The sequence below is a fragment of the Lepisosteus platostomus genome, chromosome 3 (genome assembly GCF_059453375.1).
Source record: "Lepisosteus platostomus isolate fLepPlt1 chromosome 3, fLepPlt1.hap1, whole genome shotgun sequence".
Taxonomy (NCBI): Eukaryota; Metazoa; Chordata; class Actinopteri; order Semionotiformes; family Lepisosteidae; genus Lepisosteus; species Lepisosteus platostomus.
In genome coordinates this window covers 20,776,871-20,794,816 of record NC_142613.1, presented here as the reverse complement: position 1 = coordinate 20,794,816, position 17,946 = coordinate 20,776,871, and the positions used below count along the sequence as shown (strand labels likewise).

General features: G+C 38.9%; 2 protein-coding genes across 4 annotated transcripts in view; one reads left to right on the top strand and one right to left on the bottom strand.

Annotated features, from left to right (window-relative positions):
- ncoa1 (nuclear receptor coactivator 1) overlaps nucleotides 1-5,406 on the bottom strand; it is a 73,948-nt gene extending 68,542 nt beyond the window's left edge. The window contains exon 1 of one of the 3 annotated variants that reach the window (XM_088624894.1): nucleotides 5,269-5,406. The gene's annotated coding sequence lies outside the window, so the exon portion shown is untranslated. Of the gene's footprint in view, nucleotides 1-4,662; nucleotides 4,761-5,268 lie in introns of those variants that run through there. The other 2 variants (XM_088624891.1, XM_088624893.1) reach the window with 2 other exon arrangements.
- Nucleotides 5,407-10,763: 5,357 nt separating this feature from the next.
- Nucleotides 10,764-16,538, top strand: rpl7l1 (ribosomal protein L7-like 1). Its single transcript, XM_088624896.1, has 7 exons — nucleotides 10,764-10,900; nucleotides 11,632-11,740; nucleotides 12,288-12,451; nucleotides 12,847-12,984; nucleotides 14,055-14,164; nucleotides 14,816-15,027; nucleotides 15,543-16,538. Exons 1-6 carry the CDS (start codon nucleotides 10,851-10,853, stop codon nucleotides 15,022-15,024), a joined length of 780 nt encoding a protein of 259 aa, XP_088481022.1. The 5' UTR covers nucleotides 10,764-10,850; the 3' UTR covers nucleotides 15,025-15,027; nucleotides 15,543-16,538.
- Nucleotides 16,539-17,946: the final 1,408 nt, after the last annotated feature.

Here is a 17,946-nt window from a genome sequence, read left to right as displayed (position 1 = left end):
GAACTTTGCTTTGTGGGGATGGTTCCCTTATACAGAGCTTAGTGAATCTTTCATGGTTTCTTCACGAAAATGTGCTTAACATCTCCGCATGAGACACGGAACACCACTACTAGCAATACCTACTGTGGCTGTCTATGTTGAGATGCAAACTTTAGTCACACAACCTAGTTACCTCCTGTCTTGTGATGCCTGAATCAGACTGGCAGCTTCATTTCATAAGATTCATTTGATGGCTTAAATTTAGTTCAAGGGTCACCCACAACACTCAATTGAGCCGCAGATGCTACTGTGTGAAACCGATCTCTCAAATGTTCCCTCCGATTGCTGCATGTATTCACCAAACCTGAGTCAACCAAGAGAGCTTCCTGTGAGTTGCTAGCACTGCTGGAGCCTAGTGATGGTGGACTGGTGGTCATGAAATGACCAAGTGGCATATTACTGTGACATTCCTGCCAGCCACAGTGCTTTCCTTCTCGCTTTGACCCAACCAAGGCATTGTTGCGGTGTGATTTAAACATGTTGCTTCTATGTGATATGGCCAGTAGCCAGCAGCCATATCACCCTGCAACTCACAACTGGCAACCCACTGAAGCTAAGCGGGTGTGAGCCTGGTCAGTACCTGGATGGAGACCTCCTGGGAAAAACTAAGGTTTTAGTGGGTCCAGCAGGGGGCGCTCACCCGGTGGTACATGTGGGTCCTAATGCCCCAATATAGTGACGGGGACACTATACTGTAAACAGGCACTGTCCTTCGGATGAGACAACCGAGGTCCTGACTCTCTGTGGTCATTAAAAATCCCAGGGCGTTTCTCGAAAAGAGTAGGGGTGTTACCCCAATTTCCCATTGGCCCTTACCAATCATGGCTACCTAATAATCCCCATCTATGAATTGGCTACATTACTCTGCTCTCCTCCCCACTGATAGCTGATGTGTAGTGAGCGTTCTGGCGCACTATGGCTGCCGTCGCATCATCAAGGTGGATGCTGCACATTGGTGGTGGTGGAGGGGAGTCCCCATTACCTGTAAAGCGCTTTGAGTGGAGTGTCCAGAAAAGAGTTATATAAGTGTAAGCAATTATTAATTATTATAATTATTATGTGTGTGAATATTACCACAAACTCAAAATCCACTCACTCCGAAACAAAAAACACTCCCCAGAAAGGGGCTGTCACACCTTTGCCTACGCAGGAGGCGTGTCCATGTGGGGGAGTCTGGAAAAGCGGATGTGAATTAGCCACGCCCCCCCGTAATCAATTAGGTGGTGTGTAAAAGTCTAGAGAAAGGCCACTCCTGTTATGGGCTCCAATGATTGCTATAACTAAGCATCCTTGACCAAAGCCTGCTCTACCATGTGAGAAGGGAAGTGTGTTCTCCCGAAACACTGTGGCCTGGACTGCTTGCCAGCTTGGGAAAATACACAGAGGGATGAGTCACAGCCTCATGATGGGGCATGGCTAATTCCACACCAGTCTTTACAAACAGCTCAACCTCAAGTGGAATTCCACCTTCTTCTTCCTGCGTGCCTTGCACTTAATGAAGAATGCCCAGGTGTGTCCAAGTCACCAGCACATACCTGTTCATAATAACCCAGCACCTCAGCAGCCCAAAATGGCAGCCTTTCATGCAAAACCTCCTGGGAACACTAAAAGCACTCCCTCCAATCCAAAGTGGAGACTGTCAGATGTGCAAAACAGGTACAAGAGCTCTAACATGTTCTGCAAGCACAACAACTACTCAAATTCATATTTGAAGAAGTTGAACTGGGGTTCATTTCCGGGCTGGGAAGATTTTTAGGTGCTCTTTTTCCGTATTCTCCCTACAGTAAAGTAGGCTTTCCCGGTGTTTCCAGTTTCTTCTCATTTTCCAAAGAAAATGCAGGAAAGGTTAACCTACTGTTTGTCCTTAAATTGTCACTATGTGACAATTCTGTCACTATATTCTGTTTGTGCCCTGCAGTGGACTGCTATTCAGTCAAAGATGTCCTGCCTTGATCCCACTGCTCACAGTGTAGTCTCCAGGTCATTGTGACAAAGAATAAGTGGCTTTCTGATAAAGGATGAACTTAATGGTAAAAAACAGCTGCATTTCCTGCTGATGTTTTTCATTAGCATGTACACATATCAGACAGACTTACTTCCATCTCAGAATCAGATAAGTCAAGAAATGTCAGAACCTGAGCTGAGTAATGAAAGACGTGTGCAAATCTGACTGCATGGTCCTTTCACACAGGCTAACCTGAAAAAGGTAGAGTAGGAGTAAATCAACTCAAAAAAGCTCATAACAATAACACCTAGAATGGGCACAAGACCAGAAAGATTGTGCACATGGAAATGAATATTTTCAACAAATTGCCTGTTACAGGTTGCCAAAATACTGGACAATGCCTACCAGAAAACACAAAACTAGTCAAATAAATTATTTTGCCAGTGCACAATCTAGGCACATTTAAAGAAAAATAATTTCACTCCGCTCTTCAGTGTCATGCAATACCGTTGGGAAGACAAAATGAAGGTGAAAGGTTTGTTTAAAATTATATAATGGAATAATGACCCTAACAAAATAGACACACTACAGTATACCTACTGTAGATAAAAAAGAAGACCAACCTGTTCTTATTAAATTGCTGTGTTAGCCTCCCACGTTACCTAACCTTAACATAAATTAAATGTTTTTAGATTGGCTTGACGGGAGAGTATAAAAAAGATTTAAGCCACCATATACTGTATATGCTCTCACTGATGAATAGAACAGAAAGAGCAAAAAATACTCTCTCTAGAAGTTTCTGCAAGAATGCTTTGAGTTTGTGCAACTATGATTACTAAAAAGGGGGGTAAGGATTGAATACGAAATTAAGTAAAATGCAATTACTATTACAATAGGGATGAAGCACGAAGTAAATAACCATAACAGTTTCATTTGAGACTGGTTATATAATAAAATGCAGATACACAATAAAAAGGCTGTGAATAATGCCACAAATAAAAATTGAATTAAAAATGATTCTGATAATCAAAAGGATTTTCCTGCCCTATTGCTTTATTACATATTAAAGTACCTTTCATCCCAAGTCTATAAACCCAACAGAATGTAAAGGTATTTAAAGTTAAATTATTTAATAACACAGAACTCTCATTACTTTGTAACTGCAGAATAAAAAGAGTGCCTGAAACACAGAAATGCACTAAGAAGTAAACTAAACAATAAAAGAAATCTGCCATACAAACTCCCAGTGAACTGGAGAGCAGTGTTCCAATGTTATATCCATCCGTTTTCTAATCAATTTATCCAGTACAGGGTTGGGGGGGGGAGGGATGTCGGACACACACACTCACACTGAGCCAAATTTCCCAGAAGCCAACTGATCTACCAGTGTGTCTTCGGACTGTTGGAGGAATCCGGAACACCTGGCGAAAAGCCACATGAGCCCAGGGAGAACGTACAAACTCCACGCAGACAGCACTCCAGGAATTCAATACAGAGCCTCCGGCGCTGCAAGGCAGCAACGTTACCAATGCGATACCGTGCCGCCAGTAGTCCACTTAACCACACCTTCCCCTTCTCCACAGAACAATGTCAACTCTGACACAGTTACCCACCGCACACGAAACCCACGGAGTACACGTGGGCTTCCCGTGACTGATGCATTCGGAAGAGTTCCATTAAACCCAATTACAGAAGCGGGAGGCACTATCTGCAGAAAATCTATCTGCTCATCGCGGAGCTTCTCCACAAAAAGTGAAAAACATTGTTTGCAAATGACCAATGCCCAGCGCCAAAACCGTTTAGAAAGACCACACAAGGACGATGAGATTTAAGACGCTAAAAACCAAATAAGCACTCTGGCATTAAAAAAAAGTTACTAGGAGACAAACGAAAAGTTCGATTGTGGCAATAATACAAAAAATTACCCCCCCTCCAAAATAAATCCTTATTAACAACTACTGTACTGTGGTGTGCTTGCAGGTGCGATCGTTGTTCTTTCAATGCTTAAACCAGGCATATGAAATCTTCCAAATTAAAAATGTTTTCTTGTTTTTGTAGTTGTTTTTTATCAAAATAATACATCTTATCGATAAACGCCGGCAATCTCTAGCAGAATTTACGTCATGCTGAAGTCAATCGGGTACAAAATGACTAGTAATATTAAGAGCAAGCTTGCAAAACTTCAACATTCCCATTATCTTGCTACAATGCTAAGAAATTAAAAGGCTTTGACATATTCGTAAATAACTATCATATTACGCACTTAACCCCCTTTAAAATACCAAAGCGTTACAAAACGATAAGTTAAATATCAAGCTTCAAAATTAAATTTAGGCGTGCTAGCATACTGTCGGTATAGTGTGTACTGTCGATGGCCTACAAAATAATGCCAAATCTACTTCCATTACAACCTTGGTCGGTTTTTGTTAAAGTTAAAATGATCATCGCATTATGCACTGGCGATGACTGCAACACGCCGCTCAATGACCTGACCTCAAATACAGTATGTTTATACGGCTGCCTTCCCACTACTCTAAACATATATCGATGTTCTGCTTTACATTCAACTTTACCTTAATAAATTTGGTAACATGCATTTTTCGGGACGTTGAGAAATGTTACTCGGAAATGAAACTATTCCCCTCATTTTCCCCCCTAAAACGGCCACGGCAACTTACAGTAACAAATCCAGTTACGAGTCCTGTAGTAGGAAGTCAACGCATAGCGTCCTAAATAGTATTTTTACCTACTGTACGAGCTGCAATACAGGGCTCGGCACACAGTACAGTGCGCTTTCTTGTGCGCCTGCGGCTTGTAGTTATTATATAACATTTCCCCATTCAGCAACACGCTATACTGCCGCCGATTATTTCCTTCTACATTGTCACCACTCACAAAAAGCTGGAGTTAGATATGCATTCTAAAAGTAAGATCCTCCCAACCTCCGTAAAACACAAATTGAACACTTTTAAATACATGCTGTTTCATTTCTCAAAACTCGGAAGAACTAATAAAAGCAAAATCCCTGCCACTGAAACATAAAACCTGTTTTTTTCTCTCTCTCTCGAAAGTGTGTTTTTTAAATATCATGTTGTAGCAGCGGTCTTGCAGAGATTCGTCACCTGCAGTGACAAAACAAACAGAAAGGGGACATACACGTGTTGATTATTTGATTATTCCCCAACCCAATCCGGCATGGTGTCTGCCTGGGCTCAGGGGCAGAGGCTCGATGACAGCTGTTCTGTCAAAACGCACGGGACACCGGAGCGCTGCGCCCGTCTTACCTGATCCGTCCGTCTGCTACTGCGGTTCTCCTGTACCTCCCGAGACCCTCATGCACGGATCTGCGAATGCTCCGATGGGTAAACAGTCCTTTGCGTTTTCACCAGAAGCTGTTTCGCAAACTTGAACTGCTAATTCAAAATCCGCTTTCCAAAATCCATCTCGCCTTCAGCGATCAGTTGCTTCCAGGAGCCAGTCTTTCTCCTCTGCACGGTAGTGTGTTACGCAAGGACTTTGGACTCGGCGTTAGCTTTTCGTTAAAAAGAAACGAGTGTTGCATTCAGTTTGTCATTTCGTTGTTGGGACTAGTCATATATATATATTTTTTAATTCTCACTTGGGTCTCTCCCCTCCGCCATTTTCACCCTCCACACAAACAACAACAAACAGGACAAGGCCGCGCACGCCCACTGCGCGCTGAGGCGGGGACGAGGCCGTCTTTCCCACAAGCAGGAGGTCCTGTACGAGCAGAGTGAGAAAGAGTAACTTTCACTGATAGGGGCGTCAGTTAAAGCACTTTCACGAGCTTTCTCTCTTTGGTTTCTTGCAATCTCAGAGTAAAACGTCTCTGAAAAGAACAGATAACAATGTCCATTTGCACAAAATCTAAAAATAAATCACATAAAATAACATAAGAATATCTTTATCCATGCTTTTGAAGATTTTGAATACAGCAGTATATTTTCTGTGTTGGATGACCAACACTGAACACAATATTCAATGCATTCATACAGGTGCATTGTACAATTTTGACATTTGATTGAAATCCTACCTTTTAACTATATATCCCAACATCCTTTTTGCCTTTTTTGTATTGCTTCCCCACACTGATTCAAGAAGGCGGAAAGGATATATTCACATGAACATCTATAACGTTTTAGCATGTAGCAACTTCAAGTGCCATGTTTGTATTTGTAGTTTGTTTTTGCTACCTTAACATAACACCCTACACTTACCTAAATTAAATGACATTAACCAGATGTCTGCCCAGTCTATCTCAACCTTTTTTGGATTTCCTTTGCAACTTTTCCAGTATTAGCATATCCCCCTGTTTTGATCTATGTAACGCTTGACTAGTTTACTATAGTTACTAACTATACCAGAATCTAAGCTGCTCATATTAAATCAGGAATAGTATCTCTTTGACCCTTCTCCAATTACATCGCCACAATTTGAGTTTTCACTCTTCATCCATAGTCTTTGTCTTTTGATCCACACAGCAGTTCTCAATCTAAAAAATAAATAATAATAAAAAAAATAAATAAAAGTATCACATCATCTTCATTGAATGTCTACAGCTGTGTAAAAAGCCTTCTGAAACTCTATGATCTATTTGTGTATCAATTATTGGTGTTGTGTCAACTCTTATAAATAAGTTAACCAAAACCTTACCTTTTCTCAATCCAAGCTGACTGTTCCCCGGAATACAATTAGTTATAATTAATTGCATGTAACAGAATGACAGATAACAGAATTATTGGTCTACAATTACTTTGTTCTGAACTTTGTTCAACAACTTTCCTTTCAATGGGTATCACTCCTGTTTTGAGTGAACTGTTGGAAAGGTTCTGCTAATGACCTACAAATAATATCTCTTTGTACTGTTGCTTGAATCTCATCAGGAGATTTGTTTATTATTTGTGCTTCTAATACCAGTAGCACACTGACTTCTTCTATGCAAATATTGTTTAATGTAGAACCTTGTCTTTCCTCAGTCTGAGGCATGTTGTTCTAGTGCTCTCTTGACATTTCTAATCATTTTTACCTGTGCTTAAAGTTTACTAAATTCATTTTCTTTAACTAGATAACTTTGAAAGTGTTTTGTTTCTATATGTATTTTACATATCATTAATTGATATGTATCAGTTACATACATGTAATTATATCAATTTGGAGCCGTGGTAGCTCAGACGGCAAGGGCGTTTTGCTCCTGACTGGTCCCGGGTTCAATCCCAGGTAGGTTGCTCTAATTCCTTCTAGACAGCTCCCAGTTCCACTCCAAATGAGTACCGCGGGTTAATCCATCCGGGGGTAATAGGCCGGCCGGAGCGTGATACTGACCACATCACCTCCACCTCCAGTGTTGGATGGTTGAGAAAAATGGTGGCCCTTGCCCCCCCTATTCCTCCATGGACCTTTATGGCCTGAAAAGACGACCAACCCTACCTACCTAATTATATCAATTACAGTACATATACTGTATCCCTTCACAGTATTATTCACACGTACAGATAGCAGCATTATCATCACACAATGAAATCTTCATTTTTCTTGGCACAGGAGCAGATCTTGATTGTCCCGGGTTACTTGTTTTTATACTGTTTCCTGTATTTGGCAGTTATAAAACCACAGACTTTTTTATAAACAGCTGTTCATTTAGTTAACTCTCGATTAGTCAAAACAGGTACAATTTAGTGTGTGAACATGTGCTAAAAGAAAGCAAAGGACAAAACTTGAGGGTGCTGTCATTTTTAAAAGGTGTCAGAAAATGTTGTGTTTAAACAATAGTGAATGTTCTTTAATGTTCTTTAATGCATGTTAAGGACTGGTCAAATGTAAAACCACTTAGTGTAGCTTTTCTGGTGTGTCAGAATTTATTTTAAAGTAAAGGGGCGGTGCGGTGGCTCTGTGGCTAAGGATCTGCGCCTGTGGCTGGAAGGTTGCCGGTTTGAATCGCACGGCCAGCAGAGGACTCCTACTCCGTTGGTCCCCTGAACAAGGCCCTTAACCACAACTGCTCCAGGGGTGCTGTATTAAATGGCTGACCCTGTGCTCAGACCCCAAGCTTCTCTCCCTGTCTGTGTCTCTCGTGGAGAGCAAGTTGGGGTATGCGAAAAGACAAATTCCTAATACAAGAAATTGTATATGGCCAATAAAAATGATCTTATCTTACCCTGATATTCACTCTCTTTGTCATTCACTCTGACCTGAAAACTGACAAGGCTGTCTGTTTGCTGATTACTCATTCAAACTGACACATTTGTCCATCTGCCTGTCTGGCACCATTCATGCATCACATTTCATTAAATAAACAAGCCATGTGGAACAGAAAGATATACAGTATAGTCCATATAGAGCTAACAAAAACAGCCTTCATCTGATAACACCTACACAGCATATACATTTCACCCATTGTACGTTATTCCTATTTGAGGATTATATGGTTAACATTGCACTCTTTTTTGGAAAACAGATCATTTAACCACAACATTCATCCTTTATCTTGTGTATTTACCATTACATCCTGTTGTTACAAAAAGTGGTTTTGTGGCAACAGCTTAAATACAAGTATTTTTTCAAAGTTAAATATTAACATACTCCCACTGGTCAGGGAATACTGACAAAGGTCACTTGACTTCTTTAATTTTCCATGAACAATCTAGTAGCAGAGAAATATGCAATAATTGCAAAGATGAGTGTTAATGACAGAACACAACACAAAAAACCTATATTTTGAACTGTAATGAGGTCTTAGAGCTCAACAAATTACATCCAACCTCTGTCATCAGATCCCTAACATTAACTACAACAATGCAGTCAGAAGTGTACCTAAATGTTTAAGAGAAAGTAGGTCTGGTTTCATAAAAGGACTAATCTTCCACAGGTTAGCCTGTCCTCTAAACTGATAATAAAATAGTGGAATTGTTTGGCCTCTAATAAGAATGCTTGCAATTAATCAACAGTAAGAATTTCATAAAGTTTCATCAAGAAAAACAAAGTGCAGATTAATTAGTGCTTCTAAAAATATATTAAAAAACTGTTTCTTTCCTGAATATTTCCTTAAACTTAGACTTAGTGTCCCTTCAGTGTCCAGTGTAAGGCAGATGTTGGTTCCTTAAAGACAATGTAGTAGAACTGTGTTGTAAAGTTGTCACTGACTCTTTTCTGCTACAGTACATATCCTTCTTCTCTTAAAAAAGTTATGTCATCTATTTAAGCATAGCACATTGTCACATAAGATGCTGGTCATCTGGAAATTCCAGCCTCAGAAGTTGTGGTGCTGTTTGGTCTCCTCTCAGTTGTGGTTTGCTTAATTAATTAAATATCTCTGAGTTTCTGGACTGCTTATCCAGATACTCAGATATGTTTTAACAGATACACTTTCTCTCAGCAACCACAGGGCTCTTGAATCATCCTGAATTGTTGTGTGTTTACCTAGATAGGTACTTTATTGTCCGCTACTGTGGAAATTTGCCTTTGGTTTCTTCCATAAATGTACAAAACGCACAATTAAAACATAAAAGTCACATAAAATAATATGAAGTACATTAAATCACAACAACACTATGTAATACATAAATGGATAAATGAATAGGTATTGGGGGGACTATATTTACATACATGAGCAGTTTTATTACAGAGGGGACAAAAGACTTCTTACTGTATAGATATTTTTATTTGAATTTGGTACCCTATACAGTCTTCCTGATGGGAGCATTATGAATTGAGGGTGGAGTAGATGCATGGAATCTGCTTTGATGTTCCTCTCCATTCTGAGAGCTGTATTATTGTTAGGTGCACATTGTCTGTGTTCTCATGTGTCCTGCAATGTGTCTTGAAGTGTGGCATTTGTTAAGAGAGCAGAGAATCCAATCTAAGCTGTAAATCCTCCTCTCATTAACAAGATGCTGTTCTCACTTGCTATTTAGGGAACTTTGATGAGTTCTCAGTCTAGGCTGTAACTGACTTCCCTAGAAATAATTATTTAATGGCTTTACTCCAGCAAACAGGCTTTAATGAAGACTCCAGCTCAGTAAGTGAATTTACTCCTCCCTGGTTTCCGATCTTTAGTTTAAGAACCCCAGAGAGATAAAAAAAAGGGGGACAGCATAGCAACTAAGATTGTTGCTATTGGACATAATTAATTTCTTAAGACCTGGGACATTTTTACTGTGATCATCAAGTCAGGTGACCCAATCAATTAATTTACAGATTATTTGGTACAAAAACCTTTCGCCCTAAAGGACGAACTACCCATCCAGTTTTAATAACCACTTAATAACCAATTCAGAATTGTAGTGAGCTAGATCCTAACCTGGCAGACAATCGGTGCAAGGCACAATATACTCTGGATGGGACACCACTCCATCATGGCGCAGAATTTAAAGGTTCTGACAAACCTACAGTAGACATTTTATCCTGTAGCACTGAGGGGCAAGCAGCCTCCACAAAAAGACAGCACCTCATGCCTGAACTAAGTTTAGGATCCAAGAGCTGTGAGTCAGAAAAAACTAACAGCACTACTCTTCACCCTCAAGGACCAGAATTCTCACAAATGAGCACACTACCCGCTAAACTGATCAACAAAACTAAAAATATTTTGGGTTCCGGTTAGGACTTAACCATGAACGTTTCCAGGACTGTGGTTGAAGACTCTGGGTTTTCTGGAAGTTAAAATGTTTTGTAGTTTTATGTAAAGTTGGAAGGGCAAAGACCACGTTTTGTACACGTGATTTATAAAAATGTGTCATTTGTTATGTTTTTTGGTGTATTAGCTCACTCAAACCGGCAGCGGAGTACATCAGAATGCAGTACTGCTGGAGGTCAGAGGGTGGCGTAAACACGTGGAGAGCAAACTTAGTGGATGAGTGACATCATTTGTGTGCGACAGGTTGGAAAGATGGCTGATTCGGAGTAAGTGAAGTGTTTGCGTTATAAAATCTAAGTTAATCTTCGTTAACAATGCATAGTTTCATCATTTCGTTCTGAAACATATGTTCACTGAAGTTAATCGATTATTTTAGTGTGTATATTTTTGCATTGCGACTTAAGCTTTTCTCGGTGAGGTTAAGACGGCTGTTCCCCCATACCTGATATCTAAATGTAGTTCTTTTTTTTTTGTTCTCGGACATTTCTTAGAGATGTCGAATTTCCCTGAGACCAATTAATAGATATCATTAAGAGAGAAAATATCGTGCTTGTTTGTTTGAGAGACACTGCTTCTAAATTAAGTACTTCTACGTAAAAGATGGTGAAGGGTACCTGAACTCGTGCTTTATAAAGTTGAGGCGCAGTACTTTAACATTTGCAAACCTTTCTTGTTCCCCAATGTTTAATTACAGACAGTGCTCTTTCTTAAATGAAAAGTTCGGGAACGTTTGAAAAACAGACCCAAATCTTCAAGTTGTATGGACGTATATAAATCCCGCTGATTCTCTACTAATGTAGTTTGTGTGTACCTTGAGAAGGACAGCATGTTTATCAGCTTGCTTTTACTCGGACCTTATCGATGTGGATGTGTTAAAATGTCCACAAGGCGGCTGAACTTTGATGCAGAAATGTCAGAGAACAAGTGAAACGCATAGAGGACGATCTGGTTTTGTTTTAAACATTCTTCCTGACTTTGTCTGCAATTTGGTCCTTAGGGTGAAAAAGAAGATCAAATTTGTCCCCGAGAACCTCCTGAAGAAGAGGAAGACTTATCAGGCCATCAAAGCCACTGAGGCTAGACGCGCTCTTCTGGAGAAGAAAAAGGTAGGCTGGCAAACAAATCTGTGAAAAACTGTCATGTTTACATTCATGGAAACAATATAAATGAAAATCTTTTAACCTGCATGGGAGAAAGAGGAAAATTCTGCCACAACAGAGAAGAGGAAATTCATTGCTGTTGGAAGGTTACAATACAATTCACTTCACGTCGTGGTAGGGTGACAATTTAAAACTTTAGGTGGAAACTTTCTTACCTCATTAGCCATAAGTAGTGGAAGAAAACCATGTCCTTAATAGATATTTTTATTTACTTTTGTTCAAAATGTTTTGGAATCTGTTTTTGTAATGTATTGAGGGACTAAAAAAGAGCTTCCTGTGTGTGGTCCTCTTGACAGTCATTTCTCTGCAGCGTTTAGTGCTGAATCCATGAAAAATAATTTGTAAACTGAGAGCTTCACAGCCTTTTTCACTAAAGAAAGTGAATTTCTTAATTCAGTCCTCATCTTTTTTTAAGGGGCGGTTAGGCAAGAGCTAGTGCTGTACTTGTCTATTTTTATCCCTGTTTTCTCAAAATCCTGTGTTACCCGGATAGCTACAGCGAGGCAAGACCCTGAAGTTCAAGCGTCTGGAAGAGTTCCTGTGGGACAGCCGACGGAAGCACCGTGATGAGACACGATTGAGAAGACAGGCCGCACGACCTGCTCCTGTTGTCCTACCCAACCAGAAACGCCTTGCCTTCGTTGTCCGCATCAGACAGTACGTCTTGAAGGGCATCAGTGCCACGTTCTCTAACTCCATTTCTTTCCCTTCCCTTTTTGCCTTTGGTGCAAGAAATAGTGCTAACATTAAATCCTAAAGACATCCATTTTTTAAGAGATGTCTAATGTATTAAGAAATAAAAAAAATCACTCACCTGCATCTTACCAACTTCTATAACAGCAAATTTTCCAATTTCCTTTATTCTAGTTGTGAAGTAAAATTAAAATCAAAACAGCCTTGCTTGCCATACACTGATATCTAGTGAATGAATGGTCATTATTCAAAACAGACCTTTGAAGCTAACCACAAATCTTCTTTATTAGTTCTATCTTCCTGTGATAAGTAATGTCTGGTCAGAAGAATTGCTTTAAGTTTATCTCATCTGTGTGCAGGATTAGGGGTGTCAGCCTTAAGGTCATGAAGGTAATCCAAATGTTGCGGCTCAGGAAGATCTTCAGCGGCTCTTTTGTTAAAATCAACAAGACCTCCCTAACTATGCTGAAGGCTGTGGAGCCGTACGTAGCCTGGGGGTGAGTGAGAATATCCTTGGACTGTTTACGTTTAACTATTAAGGTTTTGTTAAGTCCTCTGGAGTTTTTAATGCTGGGTGAAATAGCTCAATAAGGAAACTGCAACACTATTTTCATATCTCGGAATTAGAAAGAATCAGCATTGATGAGTGCATTTCAAACTGCGATAAAAGTAAAATGTACACCATTACATTTACATCACAAAATAAATGAAATTTCCAGGTATGCACAGCACCATATTCTGCGATTCAGAATGAGGTAACAAAACCTCCTGGGACGTCTTCCAGCCCTACTGCATTGTAAAGAAGCAGACTTGTGAATGCATCTCTTTTAATCCAACAGAAATATTGCTCTCAATTTCAACACGGTTTGTGCTGACAAATGCCGCTTGTTAACCCTGCATGCAGGTCACGTTGGAACGTTCCTGCTGTGAAATGTCTGCTGTACAACCTGTGCTTATTCGCTCGTACATCACATTACATTAGTCATTACAGTGAATACTGAGCAGGAAGGGTTGCTTCACCTGGCAATCCGTGAGAACTGTCGCTCTTACCCGTGGCAAGACCAAGGGTTTGCGACAAGCATGGCAACTTTAAATACTCTCACGAACTTCATGATGTTGTGCTTGATTTTAAATTTGTTGAATTTTTCTATAATGTCAATGAATTTATCTTGTTACCGTGATTTAATAACTGGTCTGAGATGTTCGGAGTGTAGTTCCTCTCATGTGCCCCTGGTTCTTCCCAGCAGGGGGCACCCTAACACTTTATTTGGTTAGATTTGCTATGATATGGATTGCTCAAGCAGGCAGTTCCCAGAGCATTTCCCAGTCTTGGAAAGCTAATCTTATTTACTGCATGGGGTGTCTGTGTGATTAAGTGGGTCCCCTCCTATGTGTAAATTGGTTGAGGATCCTTTGGGATGAAAGAACAAAAGGTTGGAATTTTTCTATAATTGGTGTATAACAGTCTTGGACTTTTTTTGCTTTTAGTTATGTTTCTGTTTGTTATAAAATTGTATGGACATATTTGCTATTTTATTCAAAGTGTTTGTATATATTGACTCCACAGCTATCCAAATCTGAAATCTGTGCGGGAGTTGATCCTGAAGAGAGGGCAGGCTAAAATTGGCAAGCAAAAGGTTCCTCTGACAGATAACACCATCATTGAGCAACATATGGGTAAAGATGATGCTTATCATGTATCTAAATTACGTGAATCCTATTAGCTAAATCCTAAACCTGTTACTTGTACTTCTGTGATTTACGACAGGACCCCGAACAGAGCAATCCTGATCATGAACAATGTGAAGTTGGGAAGAAGCTTTAATCCTTTCACTGTAGTAGGGAATCTGCCTGAAATCAGTCTTTCTATGGAAAAGGATTGGGCTGGACAATTACAGGGCATGCAAATTTAATCCTGCTTAACACATTATTGTGTTGTGGTTAACAGGTAGAACCCTCCATGTTATAGTAGGAAGATAAAAGATTAAGTACAAAGACTGCTGAAGAATTAATAAACATAGGCTTTTTAGTGTATTTTAGTGTATAATTTAAGGAATGTCAGTGCTTTTTTTTCTCAAAAGTTAAGGTGGTTTCTGAAAGTGTTGCAGCCATGATCAAGCTGACAGCCATAATCATTTTTGTTTTCAATGGCAATTGTTTGCCTTTAATAATGTGTTTTTAGGTAATAAAATTCAAATATTTAATGTCTTGATTAACTGCAGGGTTTATTTACAAAATCTTTTTATGAATGAACAGGACTTAAATGGTCTCTGTGGATTCTTCCAGGATGTTTGTTTGAGAAATTCATTTAATGCTTTTTCCTCCCAGGTCAGCACGGGATGATCTGTCTGGAAGACTTGATCCATGAAATCTACTCTGTCGGAAAGCACTTCAGAGAAGCCAACAACTTCTTGTGGCCTTTCCACCTGTCTGTGGCACGACATGCTGCTAGGGACAAGGCTGGCCTGCTGAAGGAGATTGGTGACCCGGGACCTAGAGCAGAGGACATCAACAGAGTCATCAGGCAGCTCAACTGAGAGGTCAGTACAGAAAGCACGAGCTTTGGCACACAAAAATGATGTCATCACCTAACTGATTTTTCCTTCAGTTTTTTAATTTGTTTTGAAAGTTATTTTTTGTGTCTTAATGTTCACTCAATCGATGCATTGATTGACTTGCATTGAGCTAGTATTTTTCATTCCATATTATTTATGAATTTTAAAGAAACTTACTGTGGAGATCCACTTTTAATTGAACAGTTTAGTAAATGTAGGCTTTTTGACACTATAGAAAGGTTTTAACTTAAAACATTCCTCTCACAAAACTCTTTGTTTTAGTAGTATACCTTACTGCTGCTTGACTTTTTAGCTCAAGCTTATAGTACTGATTTTTTTGTTTAAAATAACCTCCGTCCTATCATGTCTGTGTCTAGTTTCACTTGTAACACTCTTCTGTGGGGATAGGGCAGTATGATGTAGCTTTAATCTTTAATTTTATTACTTACAAATTTGGTGTTTGCCCTTAACTGTGTTCCCTTATATCTGTTCCCTTGCAGAGAACTGCTGGCAATCCTGTGGTTGTAACATACAGGGTTGGACTGTACCATGTATGGATCATACTTCATACTGCTGGACCCTTTCTTTCTCAGTCACCACATGAAGGAAGATAACTGAACATCCTGTGGTGTCCTGGAATCTCTATAGGACTCTCCTTCATGCCCAAAGATAGTGGTGTAACTGAACCTCTACTCTCAAACAGAGGGAATTTTATCACACTGAATCTTTTCAGTGAGAACCAGGTTTGACATTTATACATTGGAATGCTAATGTGAAATGTCTCACTTTGCCTTTTCCTATGGATCACCTGTCAAGAACTGTGACATTCTTGGGTTGGGTATTTAGTGGACGGCACAGCAGTGGACAGTGTACATGAATAACATTAAAATAACTGGTCCGAGTCAAGTGTGTATCTAGACCTGGAAATGTTTGAAATGTGTTATTAATTATGCTATGTTTTGTGCATTCATACAGCCTGAAAAATGTCCACATTTTCTGTGGGGATGTTAATTCTAAATGCAGATGTTAATCCTGCCTTGGTGTCTCTTATCTCTACCCCATTTTGTTTTGTGCTAGCTTGTTTTTGAAATAGTCAGATGGCCACATAAATTAGATTCAGTCCCATGAGGAATGTAATTAATGGGATTTAAAGGTCTTTGTAATTTAAAGGTATCTCATGAAATGTAAACATTATTAAAAATAGAGCCTTGTAACTTGTATTTTTGGGGTGGGGGATCCAATTTGGAAAGAATGGGGAAGAGATTCTCATGTGCCTCATTTTTAATGAAACAGTACAATTTCCATTTATCTTTATGTAGACCAATGCGTTGTGTTGAGGTATTCTCTTCTGCCTCAGTGCTGTCAATGTCAGGTTCCCGATTGAAGTGGCTGCAGGGATGACCAGTAATTTCTATGATTTCATGTTTGAGTAACAAGAAAATAAATAAAAGCTTTTTATATTATGTTCTTGAACAAAATACAGAAGGCCGTGCATATTTTGCATATTTGCATATTTTTACTGTTTCATTCTTAAAGATATGTGAGAATTTGTTGAAATGTTAATTCTCCCAGCTAAATGTTGCAACTGAAGAACTTATAACCAATGAAAAAAATGCACTTGAGTCATTTTAACATCGAGGTATTGTTTTTTTACATTTCCAGATTATGAAATAATCCATTTGTGGAAATGTGTCTGGAGCATATGTGATGTTGCCAGGCAAGGGTGTGGGTGCCCAAGTTGTGCAACAAAATATTTATTTTTACATTTTTTTTCCCCCCAGGTTTGTTGCATGCTTCTGTGCATGCCACATGAAATTCATTAAGCTCATTACTTAAATCTTGAGGAATACAATGGGAATTTTGAGAGTTAAAGAAAATCATTTCTAGAGGTCGTTTTCCTACATCCTTCATAAATGCAGCTTCGTTGCTAGTTTTCTACAAACCATGTTTAAGGATTTTTTGTTAATTACCATTTACTGTAAATTTACTCCTGTGTGGATTCTGAGAGAGCTGCTTATACCTTACCAAATTCTTTAGTAATACTTAATGATGAATACTGTATGCTTCTGTTTTGATAATTGTTGCCAATATCAGTTTACATATTTTTTGTGATATTCAATATTTTATTTCTAAGCACTCAAATGAGTCAATTTCTCTGAAATCGTGGGGAATTTTCAGTTTCTGGATTACTTGACATGTTTTCTGAGCTGCCATTTATTCAATGTTCTTAGATTTATATTTCTTATTTTAGCCATTAGTAATTTGACCAATTAACATTATTCACCTAATATGCTGTGTAATTAATTTTTGCCATAATTTTAGATTATGAATCTGAAAGTTACTGAATGGTTTCCAGTAAGATGAAGTTGTTTTTCTTTTACCATTTAATTTGAATGTTAGCTTGTCCTTGGTTATTCAACTGGCGTTTTCACATGTCTGCTATATAGCTTGGACAAAAATGACTGGAATAGATTTTTTTGTAAATACTTTTCCCGATAGTTGATTTTTTATTTAAATACTTGGGGTTCAACTAAAACAGTTTTTAATATTCAGGATTTTTCACAAAAGAACATATCAAAGTATCAAGAATCAAGAATACTAAATGAATTCTTGGTACTAAAGTAATTATATACCATGTCTTGCTGTTACCATGTGATGGTTTAGCCTGGAGTGCTCAGACCCCCAAGGGTGTAAGATGTTCTTTTTGGGGTTGCAGTACATGCCAGATTTGTTCAGAAGGTAAGTCAATGAAGGCACAAATTAACCACGTGTGTGTAAGTACAAGTACTTTGTTTTATCAAACCTATGTATTTATGGTAAACTTAAAAAGTATCATTTTTCCATATTCTTAATTTTGCTGTAAAATGAAATAATCTTTCATTCTATAGTTACGATTTATCTAAA

Bases quoted from the DNA above. Each gene is read 5' to 3' on its own strand.
- rpl7l1 (XM_088624896.1), top strand. From the start codon at position 10,851: ATGAGTGACATCATTTGTGTGCGACAGGTTGGAAAGATGGCTGATTCG. The intron at 10,901-11,631 runs GTAAGTGAAGTG...TTTGGTCCTTAG, and splicing joins GGAAAGATGGCTGATTCGGA to GGTGAAAAAGAAGATCAAAT. The intron at 11,741-12,287 runs GTAGGCTGGCAA...TTACCCGGATAG, and splicing joins CTCTTCTGGAGAAGAAAAAG to CTACAGCGAGGCAAGACCCT.